This window comes from Aspergillus pseudodeflectus (assembly GCF_044049435.1).
Source record: "Aspergillus pseudodeflectus strain CBS 756.74 chromosome Unknown BJX68scaffold_5, whole genome shotgun sequence".
Classification (NCBI taxonomy): domain Eukaryota; kingdom Fungi; phylum Ascomycota; class Eurotiomycetes; order Eurotiales; family Aspergillaceae; genus Aspergillus; species Aspergillus pseudodeflectus.
This window is the reverse complement of record NW_027263781.1, coordinates 311,568-331,454: the sequence shown is the minus strand read 5'-3', so window position 1 is coordinate 331,454 and position 19,887 is coordinate 311,568. Positions and strand designations below refer to the sequence as shown.

The 19,887-nt window shown below is 51.9% G+C and overlaps 10 protein-coding genes across 10 annotated transcripts; 5 read left to right on the top strand and 5 right to left on the bottom strand.

Moving 5' to 3' along the window:
• Positions 1–22: 22 nt before the first annotated feature.
• Positions 23–788, top strand: BJX68DRAFT_228109 (tubulin-binding prefolding complex subunit GIM3). Its single transcript, XM_071038799.1, has 4 exons — positions 23–88; positions 144–278; positions 404–471; positions 526–788. The coding sequence occupies exons 1-4, from the start codon at positions 71–73 to the stop codon at positions 716–718; spliced, it is 414 nt and encodes a 137-aa protein (XP_070903356.1). The 5' UTR covers positions 23–70; the 3' UTR covers positions 719–788.
• A 16-nt stretch (positions 789–804) lies between these two features.
• Positions 805–3,908, bottom strand: BJX68DRAFT_162392 (transcription factor domain-containing protein). The gene is made up of 4 exons (XM_071036891.1): positions 3,131–3,908; positions 2,973–3,070; positions 2,146–2,922; positions 805–2,090 (listed from the first exon to the last, which is right to left on the bottom strand). The coding sequence occupies exons 1-4, from the start codon at positions 3,566–3,568 to the stop codon at positions 992–994; spliced, it is 2,412 nt and encodes an 803-aa protein (XP_070903355.1). The 5' UTR covers positions 3,569–3,908; the 3' UTR covers positions 805–991.
• On the top strand, positions 3,878–4,741 carry BJX68DRAFT_162323 (uncharacterized protein). Its single transcript, XM_071036889.1, has one exon. The coding sequence runs from the start codon at positions 4,186–4,188 to the stop codon at positions 4,633–4,635; it is 450 nt and encodes a 149-aa protein (XP_070903354.1). The 5' UTR covers positions 3,878–4,185; the 3' UTR covers positions 4,636–4,741.
• Positions 4,742–6,817: 2,076 nt separating this feature from the next.
• BJX68DRAFT_228100 (uncharacterized protein) lies at positions 6,818–8,317 on the bottom strand. The gene has a single exon (XM_071038798.1). The coding sequence runs from the start codon at positions 7,878–7,880 to the stop codon at positions 7,524–7,526; it is 357 nt and encodes a 118-aa protein (XP_070903353.1). The 5' UTR covers positions 7,881–8,317; the 3' UTR covers positions 6,818–7,523.
• Positions 8,318–9,213: 896 nt separating this feature from the next.
• On the bottom strand, positions 9,214–9,992 carry BJX68DRAFT_162264 (proteasome assembly chaperone 4 family protein). Its single transcript, XM_071036887.1, has 2 exons — positions 9,645–9,992; positions 9,214–9,581 (listed from the first exon to the last, which is right to left on the bottom strand). Exons 1-2 carry the CDS (start codon positions 9,843–9,845, stop codon positions 9,357–9,359), a joined length of 426 nt encoding a protein of 141 aa, XP_070903352.1. The 5' UTR covers positions 9,846–9,992; the 3' UTR covers positions 9,214–9,356.
• Positions 9,991–11,782, top strand: BJX68DRAFT_162276 (N2227-like protein-domain-containing protein). The gene is made up of 2 exons (XM_071036888.1): positions 9,991–10,340; positions 10,472–11,782. Exons 1-2 carry the CDS (start codon positions 10,156–10,158, stop codon positions 11,598–11,600), a joined length of 1,314 nt encoding a protein of 437 aa, XP_070903351.1. The 5' UTR covers positions 9,991–10,155; the 3' UTR covers positions 11,601–11,782.
• Positions 11,783–12,452: 670 nt separating this feature from the next.
• On the top strand, positions 12,453–16,215 carry BJX68DRAFT_228094 (Hsp70 family protein). Its single transcript, XM_071038797.1, has 5 exons — positions 12,453–12,746; positions 12,950–13,746; positions 13,877–14,809; positions 14,859–15,297; positions 15,357–16,215. The coding sequence occupies exons 2-5, from the start codon at positions 13,096–13,098 to the stop codon at positions 15,554–15,556; spliced, it is 2,223 nt and encodes a 740-aa protein (XP_070903350.1). The 5' UTR covers positions 12,453–12,746; positions 12,950–13,095; the 3' UTR covers positions 15,557–16,215.
• BJX68DRAFT_228091 (uncharacterized protein) lies at positions 15,835–16,215 on the top strand. The gene has a single exon (XM_071038796.1). It carries the CDS (start codon positions 15,909–15,911, stop codon positions 16,206–16,208), a length of 300 nt encoding a protein of 99 aa, XP_070903349.1. The 5' UTR covers positions 15,835–15,908; the 3' UTR covers positions 16,209–16,215.
• A 2,062-nt stretch (positions 16,216–18,277) lies between these two features.
• BJX68DRAFT_162219 (uncharacterized protein) lies at positions 18,278–19,001 on the bottom strand. The gene has a single exon (XM_071036886.1). The coding sequence runs from the start codon at positions 18,855–18,857 to the stop codon at positions 18,492–18,494; it is 366 nt and encodes a 121-aa protein (XP_070903348.1). The 5' UTR covers positions 18,858–19,001; the 3' UTR covers positions 18,278–18,491.
• Positions 18,619–19,710, bottom strand: BJX68DRAFT_162205 (uncharacterized protein). Its single transcript, XM_071036885.1, has 2 exons — positions 19,264–19,710; positions 18,619–19,193 (listed from the first exon to the last, which is right to left on the bottom strand). The coding sequence occupies exons 1-2, from the start codon at positions 19,558–19,560 to the stop codon at positions 18,948–18,950; spliced, it is 543 nt and encodes a 180-aa protein (XP_070903347.1). The 5' UTR covers positions 19,561–19,710; the 3' UTR covers positions 18,619–18,947.
• Positions 19,711–19,887: the final 177 nt, after the last annotated feature.

Sequence of the window (19,887 nt, the reverse complement as noted above, 5' to 3'; positions counted from 1 at the left end):
TGAATAACATCGCCTGGCGATACTGTGGCTCACTCTCCGACTTGCCAACAAACATACATAGACCGGCAAAATGCTCAACACACGCATGGTGTGCTGCCCCCATCCCCGCAGATGTCTAAGGATAAAGTTAACATCTGCGACAGCTTTCAAAAGAAGACGAGGCCGCACTCGGCACAGAGGACACCGAGGTGCGCCGCGAGGACCAAGAAAAGATTAACCGCTTCAGTCGGCTGCATCAGCGCGAGACGGTGCTGGAGGAGCAGCTGAAGGGGAAGCAGGTATTTCCCCTTCTATCTCATCAAATCAAGGTTTCTGTGTTGGATTTTGAATTTGTTTTGCTATCGCGGGGTCGTTGACAGGATGCATGTAATTGTGCGCTAACCGTTTTCACAACGATGTGCAGAAAGATAAAGAGGATCTCGAGGAGATCTCGACGGAGTTGGAGCTTGCGGATGAGGATGAGTTGGTTCCGTATGTCTTCCTTCTTTTCTTTCTTCGCTATTCACTGCTAACGCCTTATCCCAGGTACAAAATTGGAGACTCATTCGTTCATCTCCCGCTAGAAGAAGCGCAGACGATGCTATCTTCGTCAACGGAGCAGATCGACTCCGAGGTGGCCAAGCTCGAGGAGACGCTAGGGGACCTGCGCGATGAGATGCAACAGTTGAAGGTTGCGCTGTATGCGCGGTTTGGACGGAGCATTAACCTGGAGACTTGAGTGTATAGGAAGTTCTATAATCATCTAGATAGGTCTCTATGACACGATTTCAATGCGAATGATCACTGAATGGTTCTTGCTTGCGGAGCGCTATATATGTAATGCTATATACAAGATCTAGGCTAATGGTTCGAGCAAGTGCTGTACAAATATCGACCGGTATCATAACGTAATCTCATTTCACGTGCGGAGAAATGCCACTGGCAGTAAAAGGCCGTACAAATCTGAACGTGAATATATGTCTTTCGAGCCTCACTTAAATCCGTGTCGGACTTAGATGATGCTCGCAATGGTCATGCGCGAGTGTGACGAACTCGGCTGGTTTGGTACCGAGTCCGGGCTGCCAGTGGTAGATTCACTGCCGCGGTACGACGGTTCTGGCGGCTGCCGAAGGAGCTGCGCCTCTCTTTGCTGCCGGTCGCGGTGTTCCTTTTCCGCGAGGAGATATTGGACCGTTTGCTCAATCCATTCCCAGCCCTCCCAGCCCTCCGGCTCTTCGGCTAGCCTTTTATCCCTGACGGCAGGGTTGACTACGCCGCTGCGGAGCGGAGACATGTCCAACTGCGATCCAGTCTCACTGCCCTCCCAGACCCAACTACCATTACTAGCGCCTTGCATATCGCCTGACACGTACGCCATCATTTCTTCGTCCGCCTCTAGATCCACCATCTCGTTGCGTCGTAACCGGTCCAAGAGGCATTTCAGGAAGAACACAACATATCGACCGCAGGCTGCATTGGTCACGCGGGAATCCCTGATTGCGGCGCTAGCCCGGACACATACCAATGCAGCTTCGTATTCTTGGCGGAAGAGGAGCAAAAGCGTACAGCGCCAGAGGTGGGTGCACAGCATGGTTCCCGCAGCTGTCGCCAGTAAAACACGCCAGTCTCTATTCCCTGTGATTGGCGAGGGTCGCATGCATCGCGACAATAGGCGCGCCGTCTCCTGGGATACGGAAACACAGTAGTCGAGCGCTGCTGACCGAACATCAGGTGGGCAAAAGGGAGATATGTTATGACGGTGGAGGACGAGACGCGCATTCTGGAGGTGGATAATTGGGGCTAGGGATCGGGGCTCGAGGTATTGGTCGGATTTGGGGTGGAATTGTTCGGGGAAGACGGCTAGGCAGGCGCTAAAATGTCGTTCGAATGTCTCGAGGTTTGCGGTGCTAATGGTTGTACTTCGAAGAGCACGCGTTAGCTGGCCGATCGATCGGACAACATGGATTGTTGCTAATAACGGAGTAGTCTGCTGGCCTTCGGGCACGCAGCCGCCTTCGGAAATGAACTGCTCGTCGACGGGGCACGGAAGCCCAATGTCGCAGTCTTGATCACTGATAAGCACTGGCTTGCCCATATCGAGAGCCAGGATTCTGATCGGATTATGATTAGTTAGGTCAATAGGCAGAGCTGGACGGGGGCACAAACCTATCCCATGTATACATACCCCACCACACGCGTTTGCGCATTTCGCCCTCCAATGCAGGCCACGGGCCAGACTCTAGATGTAATCCGATTTCCTGCGCGACTCGCACGGCAGAACCATTCCATACCCAGCTAGCTGATTTCGAGTTGACTTCGTAGAGAAACATGCTGACAAGTAAGGCGGCCCGCGCCTGGTCCAGAGTAAAACTGTCTTGCCAGACATCAATCACACCACAAGATGTCCTTACAAACTCCTTGCCCTTTTCTTCTCTGTTTGGGTCCGAGGTATGCAGAGAGCCGCAGGCGAAAACGCCAAATAGCACACCCGCCCACTCGCGTGTAACTCCAAGAAGCGTTCCTGCACGATAAACATCCTCGTACTCCTTCAAGAAAGTCGGCCAGTGAATGACTGGTAACGTGGAGTGGATGTGCGCATGGTACTGGGCGAGAAGATGATGCGCAACATCTTGCGGAGGGAGGGGCGGAGGATCTGATGTCAATAGCGATTTCGGCCCCGGCGGGCGATATGGTGACGGAACCTTCCAAATCCCCTTACCATAGATGCGCAGGTTCGCTCTAGTGTTGGATAGATCTTGTGAAACCGGAGCTCTTGGTCGGCGCGGGGGTCTGTAACCAATGTCAGGCAGCTTTAGCTGATGTTGTCCCATCCCGTCAACGTCAAATTCCAGCATATTATTCTCTGTTCTCATGATTCCCGATCGCACTTGCTGGAGTTGTTGCTTGGTCGCCCAGAGTTGTTTCTCTAGGTCTTGGACTTGTCTACAAATCTCATCAGAATGATCGTCCCGTATTGGGAATTGGTCACGAACTTGATAGAAGACATGCGTCTGTTGGTCTCCTTCGTAAACTGGCACCGAACTTTGCGGTTGGTGCACTCTGTACAACTAGTAGACTCGGAGGCATCGCACTAGACGAGGATGAAGTCAGGTTAGAAGCCGGAACTCGTTAAGGTGAAGCCTCGAGTTACCTTGACCTTGCGCTCGCGGCAGGCGTCACAGCTAGGGTCTTTTCTCCTTTGGCGGTACGCCCTCTTCTGCTGCAGAGGCTGCGAATGTTGGTGGTGCTGCCCTATCCCGCTCCCATGACGATACAGCCCTCCAGCGGTTGGCGCAGAGCCATTGAGAGACGCATCCGGGAGAGTTCCCGGTCCCGTTTCTGATGGAGAGACGCTGGATTCATATGGATGATAGGTCGTAGCAGGCGTCGGCACGGGCGATTGCTGTAACAGATGTGACATCGGCAGCCCGCTGCTGGGTCTCGCCGGCTGACTAGACAGAAAACCGCCCGGTTGAGGAGGGGCAGGCTGAAAGGGAGCTGGGGGAGTCACCGACTGCACCGGAGGCAACTCATAGGGAGCGCCTTGGGGAGGTTGGCTAGTCCAAGAGCGAGAATAATGCGATTGCATAACGGTGCTCTAAACGAAGCCTCATAGGAATTATACACAGCACGCACAGCGAGTGTCTTGGTAGTCCCAGGAACCAAAAACTGGGAATCCCCCGAGTAAGAGATGAGATGGCGGCGGGCAGGGAAATGAGGAAGAAGCGGGGATTCCACCCGAGGAAGAAGATGACGGGCTATCTTCCTTGTGAGTGCCCAAGATGAACAACCGTCAAAGTTCAACAACAAGAGAGATGGTAATTCGGATCGATCCAGAAGGCAGGAACAATATTAATTTGCCCTGGGTGGCGACAGAGGAGCAAATCGGAATATAGCTAAGATCGCGCAGCAGAGACCCAGACGGCAACAATGGCCTCCTCGATAATAATAATTAAAGTTGGAGCGAGCGCCAGTCGCATTGACGCTGAAAGGTGGGACTGGGGCTTGTCAAGGTGGGCAGTTTGGGAAATGGTTTAATGACGCCGTTGAAGCCATTCACGGATTCCAACTCCACCCGGCTACGAATCCCGGAGCGAGGATCCAGAGAGGGTCGCAGGCGAAACGAGATGGCGCAAGGGCCTGTTCGTGACGGGAGGGGGAAGGAATTGAATGGACTGAGTCCCGTAAATTAGTACAGATTGGTGGATGGACGGCGCGCACTGCACTGCAGGGGAGTGCCTGGCGAAGGAGGAGAATACGGAGCGCGAATGGGGGCGGAAAAAGAAAGTAAAGACTGAAAGAGGAAGAGAGAGATGTACAGAAAGAGGGAGAGAAGAGAAAGCGAATCAAGGACAGGCGTTGAGAGGCGATGACAGCGGCAAAGAATCGCAAGGAGGGTGGACGGTTATAATAACAATAGCATATGAGACGAATGTTGCCTTGCGGATTGATCAGATGGCAGAAGGAATAATAAGAATCGGGACTACCTCGAATGTTCGGCAAAGTATGTCACTGACGGAGATGCAGGCGATTTCGAAACTCAGCCCGAATCTGAGGAAAGCTTCCTCGATGCTTATCCAAGAAACAGAGAAGGGAAAGGATCGTTATTCGAGGGAGATTCGCAGGGATTGGCTTGAGGGCGAAATTGCACAGTGAGCGATTCCCTCGTGACAAGTGCCGAGAGGGTGCGAGATGGAAAGAGTACCATACAACCGGAAGAGCACTGCAGCGTCCTCCCGTCTCCAGATCCCATATGATGATGATTATTATTTAATAAATCGCCCTCTTATTATTCGCATGGATGTGCATTTCGGCTCGACTAACAAATCTACAGTTAGTGGTTTGAACTTAGCTCACCTCTAGCCTAGCATCTGTTCCACAGCCCCTCTCTCGCTGATTCAGTCAATCAATCAGCGTGCCTCGTCAGGGTCCTCCCCAGTGCCAGGAAACCACCCACTCCGACAGTTCTCGGCTGACCCCGGTTAGCACAGAAAACAATGGGCTGAAACAACGCCGGCTCCCGCCATTCCAGATCGAGCCTTCGAGGTCGGGTGCTGCAGAACCTCAGCGATGTTGTGGAGTACCTCCCGTAGATATCTACTCTTGGAATTGTGGCTAGCACATCAACAATGATCAAGCCGAATGGCGAGCTAGATGTTGATTATGCGATCGCCTGTCAAAATCGAGGGCAACCGAAACATACAGCTGCAGCGGAGAGCTACATACTGCAGCGTACATACGGAGTCGACATGCCAACTTCACACCTCACTACTTGGATGGCAAAGCAATCACAGGCTGAGGCATCTTTTGCCATCCAAAAGGTGATTAAACTCGAGATCAGACCTCCCGCGATCGGCAGTGGCAGTGCTCGCTGCCTACGAGTACGTTGAGGTCCCTGAATTTAACGCGTCTACTCCGGAGTATCGTTCGTCCCATATTCCAGAGCTTTGGTCCAGAGTCCCACAACGACAGGAGGGAATGGACATCCGGAAGCTGGCATAATCATTATTGACTTTGGGTGGCGTGGGGTTCGAACTTCGGGGTCAAAACTCAATATCACTCGCTGGGGCGAGCCACGTTTGTGATGGCAAACTGCTGCCATCTGCAAAGCAGAACAGGAGAGATTGCTTGCTGATCCTGAGGGAACAAAGTTGCCCTGCAGCTGGTGGTGGCCTTCTTCTCCCGCTCCTTCCGTTCTTGACCTCAAGGTGACAGGAGGCTTTAACTGGCCTCCTCCCCGTTGGACGGTTTTGCCGAGGAGAAAGGACGACCAAACTTAAAAATAGCTTCCCACGTTTGCTGGTCTTTTTGACCTTACCGGCTTTACCTTATTTTCAACCCTGCACTCCATCTGTGTGGCTTGAACGGGGCAGCGGAAGCACCAGCGTCCATCCAGACGTTGCCTTCATTTTACGGTCTGCGACTCTTAATTTCCTCGCTCCCCACCCGTTGGCTTTGTATTCCCAGCAAAAACCAGTCCGTCCTCAACTGTTTGGCGGAGCACGCCGACAGCAGCGGAACCGGATCCGACGAACCTTTGCCCTCGGTATGCAGCCGGAGAAATGGACGGATAATTCATCATCAGCATACATGGGAACTGTGGCAGGCCAAGCGAATCAATATCAACCAAGAGAAGTACAGATGGGAGATCGCCCCCTCTCGGAATCCTTCCCTCGGCTGACGATTGGACGGGCCACATGGAAAGCGAACCGTCAAGTGTGACGAAAGAAAAGAAGCAACGGCACGAGATGGAGGGCAGAGGTTCTTTCCTCCAAATCGGAGACGATAACCATGAGGAGCCCGAACAATGATCCCCGGTCCCAATCACCGGCCGCTGGAGACGTTAACAAAATTGACAAGTTGACGTCCGTTTGTTCTGGATTCTTTCCTCCTCTTCTCCGGACTTCGTCCGAACCACATCCGTCGTGTCGTCACCTCCAAATCATTCGCTAAAAAAGTCCGCTTTTGGCTTCGACTGTGGCCATCAACGACCCATGGGAAGATCTCAATGAAATGTTAATTTTAAGTGGCCCGTCGGGTCGGTCCAAGGGCCTTTGCCTCGTGCCTGTGGCGGTGTCAATCAAGCGTCTCACCGAAAGTTATTTCCCTTGACGCGTTTCCTTCGACTTTTTTTTTCGGTTCAGCCAGTCGGCAGTGTTGGGTGACATTCGCTTGAGCACGGACAGCGAGCTCTTGGGTGGCTGCGCCGCTGCTGGGCCCTTGCTCAACCTAGAGCTTGCTCTTGCACGATGCAGAGTGGTTGAGGTAGTCTTCCGACAACTCGCCCTCCTTTCTCCCTTTGCTGAGGAATCGTGTCAAGAGTCTCGCATCGCGCGTGTTTTTTTTTTTTTTTGGGCCAACAGCTGGGAATCGGGGCACTTTCCCAGTTGGCTGTCAATCTCAAATGCAACGGAAAATATCTCCTCAGCCAGTAGTCGACCAGGAGTCGACACAGCCAACCCCTCACAAGCAAGGAAAATAGCAGCACCGCAGTCGCTCACAATTGTGCAGGGTTTCCGCATTCAGGCGGAGGCGCGGCTCGAGTTCATTTCCCCGGAGGCCTCATTTCCCCCACTGCCCAGCTTCAACGGGACAAGAGGCCCGTCATCACTTGCATTGGGCTGTTGCAGAAATGACAGGGACACCCCCTCAGGACACAAAGCGAAGCAGTGCCCATGGCATGCAATAAGGGCTATCCCTGTCAGCCTGCTGCATGACCAACGCTGGCCAAAAAGCCGGCTCATCCTCGGACTTCCCAAATAACCCTCCTCTGAGTGGTCGTGCAAACAGACTAACTCGGATATGGCGATATGCCGTGTTCCCCGCACAGACTGGGCATGTTCACAGTTCAGAAAGTATGCGAGGTTATTCCTCCATATGTGTTTCTTTGGCGCGCGTGCGTCCTCACTGCTCCGTCATGATAAGAGCTCGTGTTCCCTATCATTGTCCAGTTTCCAAGCGCGGATTCTAGTTGCCTTCGCGACTGTCTGCTATGAATACGAAGGCTAATTCTCAAGTTTTCGGGAATTTCCACCATGAAACGATTACAGATGATCTATATGTGACACTTCCATGTCTATTCCTATTGGTAATACTGTTCGGTCGTGACTCGAGACCAGCTGATGCCAACAAACTATCCAACAGCAATCCAACAAAACAATGCCAAGTGTTGGCAGATGACGAGGTGCCAACAAACCAGAGAATAAGCTGCCGCGCTTGGCTTGACAGGAATCCTTCGGTGCAGAAGGAGCGGGCTGAACGCTTATCTTTCTCATTGGACAAAGATCGTGCCTCGCTCTGAGCCTGATCGGCTCAAGCCCTACCGGTAGGGTTAACGATGATGACGAGTCACGACTGATACATATACATAAGCTGGAATTCTGGCCCCAGTGCTGCAACATACGATCCTTCTCCGTCTTACGGCATTCGGAGGCCCGTTCCACATTGGATCCTCGCAGGCTCGCACTCTCCCTTCAACCTCTTCTCCATCAGCCAGAGGTAGGACCGACGCGGTGTTGTGCTGCATACGTCTGTTTCTGTTGACCCTCAGAGTTGTCGTTCCACGTGGGCCATCAGGGATATCGACACCTTTCCTGCAATCCTGCAATTTCATGCGAACTATCCAGCCCGAGTCGACACCGTGATACCCTCCTTCGGGCACAATTGTGTTCTCACGAGTCAGACAATCTACTTCTTACTCTCACACCGACATGCAGCTCTGGACCAATCCAAGCCATTGGCCTTCGTTACTGGATCTCGGAGACGGCGGCTGATGTCGACCACAGTACTAATTATTCGGCCTGTTTCCTTTCGGAGGAGCGATCAGACAACTCCACCCGCAATTGATCAAGTCATCCTCGGAAACTGATCCGATTCTTAAACGACCGACTCGCTTAGCTGTGTGATGGATTCTTCACGCTCACCCCACTTGATCTCGAGGATCCATCTTGTCGACGTAATCTGTCTTTGCTGGGCTGCCCATCAATCACTAAAAAAAGCGCAGCGGTGAGCAGAACACAAGACAGTCGTAATCTCGTAAAGACCTTGCTCACCTCGGCTATTTTCTGAAGGGCTGTCAATGTTTCAGACACCTCAGTTAGACTGGGTTCGCCCATCGCTTCCGCCCGGGTATCTCATTTCCCGTCCTTGTCATGCAAGATTTGCCCTTGTCTGGCCAACCGGAGTTGATGGCTCGCGGCGCTAGAGCGGGAAGGCCCCTCTTCGGAAGCTCGGGTTCTACTCGCAGTTTTTAGGGTAGCCTGCTGCGGACCTGCGGTGGGCGGTAGTGCTGAGTGCGCAGTACACTGCACAGTCCTCGGATGACGGCTGAACGGAGATTAGATACCACGCTGTACGGCTTACAAGTCAATTATAGAATGTTCGCCCGCTGCATCATGATTCACAGATGATCCTGCGGCATGCTAAACCTGCAATGATTATCGATGGCGCAGGGGGCCTTGAGACCCCGATTCTACGAATGTTGAGGCTAAGGTCGGAAATGGTTGCCCATCTGGAAACTGTGCACGTCCTCCTCCGCCCTGTGCGGCACGGCCTTTCTCCGCCCGTCGTGAAACTTCCCGCTTCAAGGTAAGTGGCTACTAACTTATGTTTAAGTCTATTCAGCTGAATCAGCTCGAAGTTGGATCGCTTTATCAGAAACAGCACTCTTTGCGAGGGAGGATCAGGCTGAGAGTCGAGATTCGGCTTAATGGAGCGCCATCGGAGATCCCCCGTCTCCGGAGGACAAGATCATGCTTCACGACATGCACGAAGTATGCTCTCAAGAACAATTGACCGGCAAAACTTCAGTATGATTATATCAGCTTGCAAAGAGGACCCAACACGAACCCTTCGCGTTCGATGCGCCTGTCGAGCGGTCACCTCGGCTCGTTCCATTTTGCCACCACAGTATCCACAATCCTAGTCAACCCCTCCATCTCCTCCTCGGGCAAAAGACTCAAAGCACTGGGGTCAATACTGCATCCGACATAGACGGGAACACGCATACGACGGGCCAGGATCTTGGCTATACGGGTGGCATATTCTTCTGTCGAAGGTGTCGTGTATAACGTCGTAGATATAGTGGAACGGGACGATGTGCGCTAGAGACGAGTGAATATAAATATTTAGCCCCGATAAGCGCCGTTGAGAGATTGCAAGCTCACGTCTGGCATGGCATAAATGAAACTTCCCATCGGTTTCAGACTTCCTGCTGAATCGCCGGGCGTCGATGTAGCCAAGAAGACCATTGTGCAGCTATCCAACACTGTGAGGTGGATATGCGCTGTTGTGTGCAAAGCCTTGGGGAAGGGAAATGACAGCTCCATTGGACGGGCCGGTTGCGTTGGTGTTGAGATTTCGGCCATTGTAGTTTGTTTTCTTGAGATTTCCTTGATAACTGCCAGACTCCTGGAATATGTTGACCTGGATTGATGTGGACTGGTCACTGAAGCTCCTCAACAAGGTTCGGTTGCTAGGTGCTCACTTGAAGGTTGCCCGCGTGCGCGGACTTTCCCCCGCCCAAAAAAAAGCAGGCCCCGCACCCGCAGTTTCGCTTCACCACCAATAACCTCTCGATTTGAACGTCACGACAAGATCAAGACTTTCATCAACATAAAGCAATGTATCTCTGACGCAATCTATTCGGGATCCCTGTTTGATCCTATATTGGCTATCATGTCCTCAGTCACCTCGCCAAGTTCTAGCCCAATGGCTCCCAAATCACCCCGGGACACAACACCCAGCCAAGCGACGGAAGCAACAGAAGAAACGGAAGAAGCTCGCAGCTGGGCAGGAGATTTTGATCCATTCGCAGATCCCGATGAGAGACGGGTTCTCTTTGCAGCATTCGATTCCTTCAGGTGGGTAGTTGCAATTCATGGCCAAGGTATCTTGATTCTCCGTTGAGAATGGACTGCAAACCAACAATGTGCCATCTCTTCGCTTTTGTTTGAGATATATGAGAGGCCATGCGCTAACCAACTACATACAGACAGTATCGCAGGACCGCACACCTGAATACAACCCACCGGCGACGTCAGGCGTTCTGGGCTCTGCCCGCCGCTCACTCACAACTCCTGTCCGAGCCTCCTTTTTCTCTCATGGATAACTTCAACCGCGTCGACGATGCCATTGATATAAACGCCGATATTGCTGATGCGATTGTTGCCTCGGGGCTTTCGTCTTTCGGACTCTCTGCGAACCCGGATCCGGAAGACCCCTGCAAGAACTGGCGCGGGGTTGCGACGTCTTCAGATGTCAACAAGGCGCATTCGACAATCCGGCAGTTTTATCGTGATTGGAGCGAAGGAGGTCAACCTGAGCGGGATGTATGCTACAAGCCTGTCTTGCAAGACCTCGATATTGAATTCTCCAAGAGGCTACAGGCTGGCGAGGACGTCAAAGTCCTTGTTCCTGGAGCTGGGTTGGGAAGATTGGTCTTTGAGATATGCCGCACTGGTTATGACGCTGAAGGCAACGAGATTTCCTACCATCAGCTGCTGGCGAGCAGCTGGATCTTGAACCACACGTCCGGGGCGAAGCGCCACAGGCTGTATCCCTTTGCCCTACACTTTTCGAATCTGCAATCGAGGAAGCAGCAATTGCAACGCTTCATGATCCCGGACGTCCATCCAGGTGCTGCGATGCTAGAAGCCGAAAAGTCAGGAACCAAGTTTGGTAATATGAGCATGTCTGCCGCCGACTTTGTCGTTCTCTACAGCAGTCCTTCCCACAGGCACACCTTTGATGCAGTGGCTACCGTCTTCTTTATCGACACCGCACCGAACCTTATCCGTTACATCCAGGCTATCCAAAACTGCCTCAAACCGGGTGGCATTTGGATCAATGTCGGGCCATTGCTGTGGCATTTCGAGGACGGTCACCAGCGCACGCACAGCGGTGCCAGCGACAATGCACCTAACCAGGGAATTGGCGAACCGGGGAATGTTGAGCTCACAGAGGAAGAAGTGTATCTGCTCGTTCAGCGCATGGGGTTTACGTTGGAACAGATCCAGCCTATGGACCAGCGCCCTGAAGTCGGATACATTCAGGATCCAGGGAGCATGCTACGGTCGCTCTATCGACCGGCGCATTGGGTTGCACGAAAGAACCCACAATAACAGACCAACAGAAGGCCCCTTTTGGAGAACCTCGATGATATCAAAATCTCCGCATGAAGCCATGAAAAAATAGAGCCAAAAATAGGAACAGGAACGAGTCTGCCTTGCGGGATGCCTGTATGGATATTGTGTAACGGTATGTACATTACGTGATTACGCGATCAGCGGTACAGCCTTCAGCCGCAGCCCAACAAAGAAACCCACACAATTCTGGTCGAGCGCCCTGGGGCAGGGCTTAGCAGCGTGGCTGGTTCAGGCATTCTCTTTGGCTGCTGGTTCCATGGGACGCAGCGATTCTGGTCAGGGACGACAATAATAGAACAAACTACAGTTTCCAGAGCGTTTCTGATGTGGCTGGGGATTGCTATGACAACTTCACTGCATCTGGGACATTGAAACGTCGTACAACATGATTCAAGGAGCTCATGTCGATTTCGAGATGTCCTTTTCGCTTACCCTGTATATACTCCGTACCCATTTTCGAATCAGACCTCCAGGGATAGGCGCACAAAAGTAAAGTCCCGACGTAACTCTCTCCTAATAATGAAGAGACTTCTGCGAGTACGAGCGGCGAGCCTCTGGGGCCCCTCTTCTCGCGACGGTCGATGCTCAAGTCGATCGAGGCGGGTGTTGCACTTGGTCCCACGGGGCACCGCCCTCTGGTAGCCGTGTCCAACGGTGCCAAATCTTGCTTCGTATTGTATCAAACCATACCATACTCCTACTCTTTTCAAGTTCTTACATTGTACCCTGAAGTTGTAGACATCAGGAAATCAAAAATGCCGATTCTCATCATCGAGAATTATAGTGTACTGGTGCAAACCCTTCAATAAATATACTTAAGGAATGAGTCGTTGAAGGTCAATCCCTCGTCCTGTTACGGCTGGGGATAATCTCCAAATGGCACTTGTTAGGACTTAGCTCGTATCTGACAGGAACATGAATCGTTGACCTTTTTCCCTCCAATTTCTTCTCTTCCTCGTCTTCAATCTTACCTGGAAAACGCACATTGGATCGTTTTCGTTTCTGCCAATTGTCTGACATTATTAATCGGTGGTTCTTTCTCCGACTGTTTGCGAGCACTGCGCGTTTCCTTGAGTCGGTCCGCCTATCGAACATCGCCCGTCAGCCTCAAGCATTTGTCCAGTACGGAGCACTTCCATTCTTCGTCCTCAATCCCTTCTCTCTTGCCTCTCTCCCCCTCGCTGTCCCTGTCTCTCTACTTCTGTCGTTTCTGGTTAATGGTCTGTTTGTCTTCCCCCGCCGGCTGCCTGATCTAAGCGCTGCATTGCGACAACCACAACCCCCTCCTCCAAGCTCTTTCTCCGACTTACCTGAATCTCTGACAGGCACTGCCTCCTTCCATACGATACGAGTTCCACATCCGCTAGTCCTGTCGCTTTTTGCTTCCTGCCTCACGCCCGCTTCCTCGCCCTCTTTATTTCCGCCCTCCCCCCCCTCCTTTGTTCGACTCTTCCTGGCCTTCGCCATTCATATGGACCTGATGAGCTCACGGTTGAAATCGTTCAGCTGGAAGCGAAACAAGCAACAAAACAGCGTCTCTTCAGTAGCTTCTCCTCCTACCCAGCCTATTGCCAATCAATCGACACGAACGCTTATTTCCTCGCCGACTCTTACCCAGGCTTCAAATCCCGCTCCCGCACCCTCTGTCTCACTCTCAACCACCTCCGCCAGCTCCCCTCCCTCCGTCGCTGAAAACTCATCCAACACCAGTCTCCCAATGAATAATCAAAACCCGATGGGCCAACCGCCTGGCTATACCTACAACAACGTGGCCGGCCGGCCCACCAGCCCCATGCCCCCCGCCGGCCAACAACAGATGCCGCACCCGCTCAACACCAACCTACCTTATCCAGGGCAACAATCCTTGGGTGCTCCTCCCGTCTATGGAATGCAGCAACCGGGTTTGGGCCAGCGGCTGCCCTCGTCGCAAGCTCCTTACGGGGTTGCTGCGCGCTCCGCGGCTGAAGTCGACGGGGGCGGCCGAAGTAAGGCTTCGCTGATTGTAGGCATTGATTTTGGTACGACGTTCTCCGGTGTCGCTTTTGCTTTCGCGACAAACAACGAGGCGCGAGAGGATATCATCACAGAGTGGCCTGGAGCTGGAACTCATACCAAGCAAAAGGTGGGTCTCTTCCCCATCCCCACCCGCGACACACTGTGGCGAGTGGTGCTGTCACGGGAGAAGATCATGCGGAAACAACAATAATAACCACTTTTACTATACAAATTTTGGCTAACCCCTTTGCTTTCAGATTCCGACTGTTTTGTATTATGATCAATACCAGGAAGTAGTGGGATGGGGTCCAGACATTGCGAATGCGCTGGCTCCCACTGGCTATCCAAAGCAAGGGGTCCAAAAGGTTGAATGGTTCAAGCTTCAACTGATGCTTTCGGGCAACACGTATATCGACCCCATCAACTTGCCGCCCCTCCCACCAGGAAAGTCGGAGATCGATGTGGCGGCCGACTATCTCTTCAAGTTACGCCAGGCGATGCGCGCCCAATTACAAAAGACCCTTGGCGAGGTCTTTACAAGAGAAGAACGTAACATCAAATACTACCTCACGGTCCCAGCCATCTGGAACGATGCAGGGAAAGCGGCGACGCGTGCGGCGGCTCTGCAAGCTGGATTCTTGCGAGACGAGAATGACAATCGCCTGACTCTAATCTCCGAACCCGAGGCCGCTGCCCTTTTCTGCGCCAAAACCGGCTTGCTGAATCTCAAGGTCGGTGATGCGATCCTAATCGTCGACTGCGGTGGCGGTACCGTAGATTTGATCGCATACGAGGTCGAGGAAGAGCAGCCGTTCAGTGTAGCCGAGTGCACCGCCGGGTCTGGTGACTCGTGCGGCTCGACCGCTCTCAACCGCAACTTTAGTAATATTCTTCGAGCCAAGATTCGAAAGATGAAGCTGCCTGATGGGTCCCGGACAGCTGGCAAGGTGTACGCCAAGTGTATCATGGACTTTGAAAACCGGATCAAGGCAGATTTCCGAAACAACGGCCAGAAATGGGCGGTGGATGTCGGTATCGAAGCGGATTTCCCTGACGCTGGAATCGAGGAGGGTTACATGACGTTCACCAATGAGGAGATTCTTCAGTGTTTCGAGCCTGTCGTCAACCGGATTCTTGAGCTGGTGCGCAACCAGATCATCGCTATTCAAGCGCAGAACCGAAACTTGCAGGTATGTTATAGATCACTTTTTCGATGGGAATAAGCCTAACAACCCGCAGAACGTGCTCGTCGTCGGTGGATTCGGTGCATCGGAGTATCTCTTCCAACAAATCAAGCTGCACGTGCCACCACAATATCAGTCCAAGGTGGTCCGTCCGATGGACTCTGTCGCTGCGATTGTCAAGGGTGCCGTGACAGCAGGTATCACAGAGCGGGTGATTACCCACCGTGTTGCGCGTCGGCACTACCTGATGGCCACGCTGCAACCCTTCAAGGAGGGCTACCACCCCGAACAGTACCGTGTTCCCAGTCTTGACGGTCGCGACCGATGCAAGTACACCCGACAGATTTTTGTGCAAAAGGGAGAGCGAGTCAAGATTGGGGAGCCGGTCAAGGTTAGCTTCTTCCGCCAAGTCGCGCCAGGAGCCACCCTCATGTACGAGGACATCCTGTACGCCTGTGACGAGGATGTTTGCCCTGAATATACAAAGGATCCACGTATGTTTGCCCTTGATTTTCTCTGATTGCATGACTCTAACCGCATCTTCTCTCCGCAGGTATCAAGGAGGTCGTTACCTTGACATCGGACCTGTCGCGCAAAAACCTCGAGACCGACTTTGAGCGCATGGACACTCCCCAGGGAACTTTTTACCGTGTATATTTCGATATCTACCTGACACTAGACGGCAGTGAGTTCAGCGCTGAATTAGTATGTCAAGGTGAAGTGATGGGACGATGCCGGGCAAAGTTCAGATAAGCCGATCCAGCTTTCTGGCAAGAGACAAATGAAGTTTCACGATAAACGAGAATCAGAAAAGCAAAAATGTCGAGAAGCTCCAGCGGCAGGCTTTTTTTACCCCTAACCCTTCAACCCTTTATCGTGGAAAAAAAAGAAAAAGAAAACAAAACCGGTGAAGAACAAGACGACGAAGAATGAGGCGGCATCTCCCACATTTCATCATCATCACTAAACGAACGATTTGGTCTCAGATCAGCAAATACTGCACTGGAAGGGCGTTTTATCCAAGACTTCGTTAATTTACAGTTTTTGAGGTCATCTTTTTTTTTTTTTTCTGTTCCCCTTCACCTCCCCTTTTTGGTTTGAGATAATGTTTCCTTTTTGTTCATCATTCACGTCCAGTTTCTTCAGCCAAGCCAGCACTCTTCCTTCCCGTCTTCTCGTGGGGGTTGGTTGGTTGAGTCTACTCTTCATCTATCTCTGTCCTAACCTTGAAGTTCCCAACCCTACCCTTATCTCTCTATCACCATCTGCCTACCTTTATCTACCGTCTATCTTGATACTGACTGTTGATTGCGATTGTGATTGTTATTATCGTTTTGGATACCTTTGCCCACCTGGCTCTAGCTTACTACTTATCTATACACACATACATAGTTATGATCATTGACTTACGATTTCTCTCCCTTGATCTACTATCTGTCTGGCTTTGTCATGGTTGATCCGCCGGGCCGGCTTAAGCACGTCTACTCCGGAGTAAGCAAACCTCGTATATTTGAGGTCCACTTTGGGAGCGGCAGCGTGGTACAATAATGTGGGTACGTTGACTTTCAATCGCCAGGCTTATGCTCTGATACACATTAATAGCAACGGAAATATAAACCCGAGGCGCATCCTCAGAAGAGCCTGTGACGCAATCTTGGTAACTCATAACACACAGAGTCGATTACAGAGCGGTTACTCATCTTTGGACCTCATGCATGACAGTTTTGTTCTTTTATTTTTTTTTCTGTATATATGTCCTGATGGCTACCTGTTTTCTCCTCCAGATTCTCTAAGCATGTGCTCAAGTCAGCTTAGCCCAGCCTTGCTACCTTACTAGGGGCGACAGGGCACAGGGCACAGGGCAGACATGATGTAACGTAGGTCTTAAACGTAAGTCCGCCGCTTACCGTTTATCATCCATGCCTCAAACGAGCCCGTTTCGCCTTGTCAGGGCGCGAGGCGGCTGATGGATGATTTATGTATAGACCATTATTCTGGGACGCAGATGATGGTCAGGGGCGTCGGGTGAAGGAGCGCGAGGATTAAGCTGAGATGACGAGATGGGCTCTCGTAATGAGGGTTCATACTCTTCGGGAAGAGTAATCGGAGCGATGCGGACTGACTCGACAAAGACAGAACGTGTTTCAGGGTGAAGGCAACGGGGGCGAGGTGGAGAGTCGATATAAACAAGGACATGGACAGGGACGGACAGGAACAAACAACGAGCCCCGGCCAGCGATCACGAGTCCAAGACTCCGAGGCTGAGCTGTCCATTCTTCCCTGTCAACCTAACAGCTCTGGAGCCTGAAGTAAGAGGCACTGAGTTTCGCATCGAGCATGGGCAAATATGCAACAGCGGGAGAGAAAAAGGAATGACAGCTTTCTGCAGCCCTGTCGGGAGCTTCTGAGTGGCTGGCGTCTATGGTATGAACCCAGAGCCTTGTTTTGCCTTTTCTTTGCTTTTTTTCAGCTGCTCTTTTTTTGTTCCCCTCTGTGTGTGTGCGCGCTTGCTATCGATCAAGTTCGTGCGCTCGGGTCCTCCCCAGCTAGGTAGGTACGTACCTGGCCCTTGGGTCGCGTGTTGCTTTTTCCTTGGGGCGTGATGTGGCTAGGAACTATGGCCCTGGCTTGGGTCGATCTCGTTACGTTGATTAGTTCCTCTCATGTATTCTCGGAAAAAAGAGTTCGACCTGGTCTTCGGGTTCCCCCCGGAGCCTCTGACGTAAATCCTGCACCCATGCAGTGGATACATTTGAAATTTGCTTGCGGTCAGTTCAGTCTGGTAGAACGTAGGCAAGCAGGCAATAAGCGACAGCAGAGTGCAGGAATTCCACATGGTTCCAGTTCTGCAGCGCAGTATTACGGGGATGACCCCTCTCCTCAGGTCTCTTTGGCATGAGCATAGCCACAGTCTCCCATGTCAAGTGTCGCGCCCTCGACTGTCGTGCAAGAGTCTCATAGGCTCGACTCCAAAATGCGGAGAACCATCCCTGTCATTGCATCACATCGCATCAGCTCAACCGGCGCGTCCGTGCACCGTCAGATCCCTGCTCAGCTCTCCAGCCTCTGATTGGATTCCAAGTCCGGGCAAAGGACGACAGCGTGGTGCTTGCCCTCTTGTGAGCGACGACTCGAGTGACTCGGCACCATCCCAAGCCGAGCTAATCCCAACTCTAGCAAGAGGCCGTGTGTCTGCCAGTGCTCTGGAGTAGTGCCGTTTGGCTGCAGAGCTGTAAATCCCCCTGCCCTACTCGATCACTTCGAGCTAAGGGCGGTCTTCCGTGCGCAACTGAGGGGGCTGCATTAGTTATATCGCGGGGTCGTGTTGTCCCTCGTTTGACCTGGGCCCTGTCCTTGTTACTTGATTACCCTCAGTCATATTGACTCGCTCTTTACCAATAGGCGTCTCCGACGGAGGGGCCCTCCCTTGTGCCCGTGACCACGAGCCTGACAGGCTAGAGACCAAAAGCAATGTGACAAATGTCATGTTCGGGCAAATAATTCCTCGGAGGATTTGTGTCTCTTCAAGACTGGAACGACGGTAAGAATGGGTAAAGGGGAGAAATAGGCTACAGCGAATTAGGGGTCACTAAAAAGGACCCGGTAAGAGACCAGAGAAGAAGGCTAAAACAAGGAAAGCTCCCGGACAAAGAGAAAGAAGTGCGCTGTGGAAAAAGGAAAAAAGGAGCTAAATGCGATTGAGTCGATGACACGGGAAAGTTGAGCTCCAAAATTTAAGTTCGGAAACTCTCGAAAACTCGCAGCTCAAACTGCAAGTTGAAGGCAGAAAATGCGAATAGAACGGGCAAACAAAGGGACCAAGAAAAACAAAGCAAATGAGAAAAAGCAATATACCAAAAAGTGCCAGTAAACCTATCTTTTCTCTTGACACCGCCAGATTGAAGCTCCCGCAATAATCGGACCAAGATTGAATGGAACCTGGACGGCGGACTGTTCTGGTCTGTAGTTCCCCGAATCTATTGATTTGCGGCAGCCGCGCTTCCCGCGATCTGGGGCGGTTGGAGCGCAAAACCCCAGACGGACAGTGGACCATTTTGCTCCATGGTTGAAATTTCCGGTTGAACAAAGATGGGCCCAAAAAAATCCAACTCTGGACCGGTTATGGATCGGTTTTCCCGCTTCGTTAATTTCTCTGTTTCATGTGAGTCAACTTTGCATGTAAATCCTCGGCAGAATAGGCTCCATAGAAGTCGGCCAGGTCCACGATCCATTGATTCGCCCGCCGAGGAGCTCGTAGCGTTGCATCTTCTGTATTTAGATTGGCCATTGAGGAGTAACATGGCTGTGCACAGCAATCGAAAGGCCTTGCCTGCAAGGACACCTCATAGTACGTCACAGTTGACTTCAGGCCGTCTCTGAGGACCTCGTCCTTTGTGATAGTGTCAGCAGCGCCGAGAATCTTACCGGCCACTTGTCGAGTCGGGAATAATCAGGCATACCCACAGGGCATCCCGAAAGCTGATGGAGTAGTATGGGGCTATGGATGTACAGTCTGTCTCTCCTCGATGAGGAGTGGTTGGTTTAAGGGGGTACGTACCAAGGCTCGAGAGGCTGTCTGGCAGCCGCCTGACGACGGGTTTTATTACTTTTGAGGCTGGTGACCACCGACGCCCGAGTTGGGGTTGGCCCACGCAACACCCCACGCACTGGCTGTCTCCAAAGAGCTCAACTGTTGCACAACGGTAAGACGATGTATGATCTTCCGCAAAAATCTCAATCTGGTGCTCAGGTGTCATGAAACAGCCCCTCCAACTTGTGCACTATTCCTGGATTTTTCTCGTAATTCGATCAGGTACAGCTTTCCCTTTACTTACTTTCCCTTTATTCAATTGAATTCTTAATAGCGTTTCTGTTGCTTTTTTGCCCTTTTTGCCTCGAGGGCGATCGATATCGTAGGGAGAGAAAAAAAAAAAAAAAAGACAAGGTCGAACACCGCAGGTACAGAACCTCAGGAACCTGTTTGATAGAAAAACTCAATAAAATACGCCTCCGGGCTTTGTGGTTCAGCTCACGAGGTCTGTCTTGAATAGCGGCGCACGGACGGATATGCGTGAGCTCGCCTG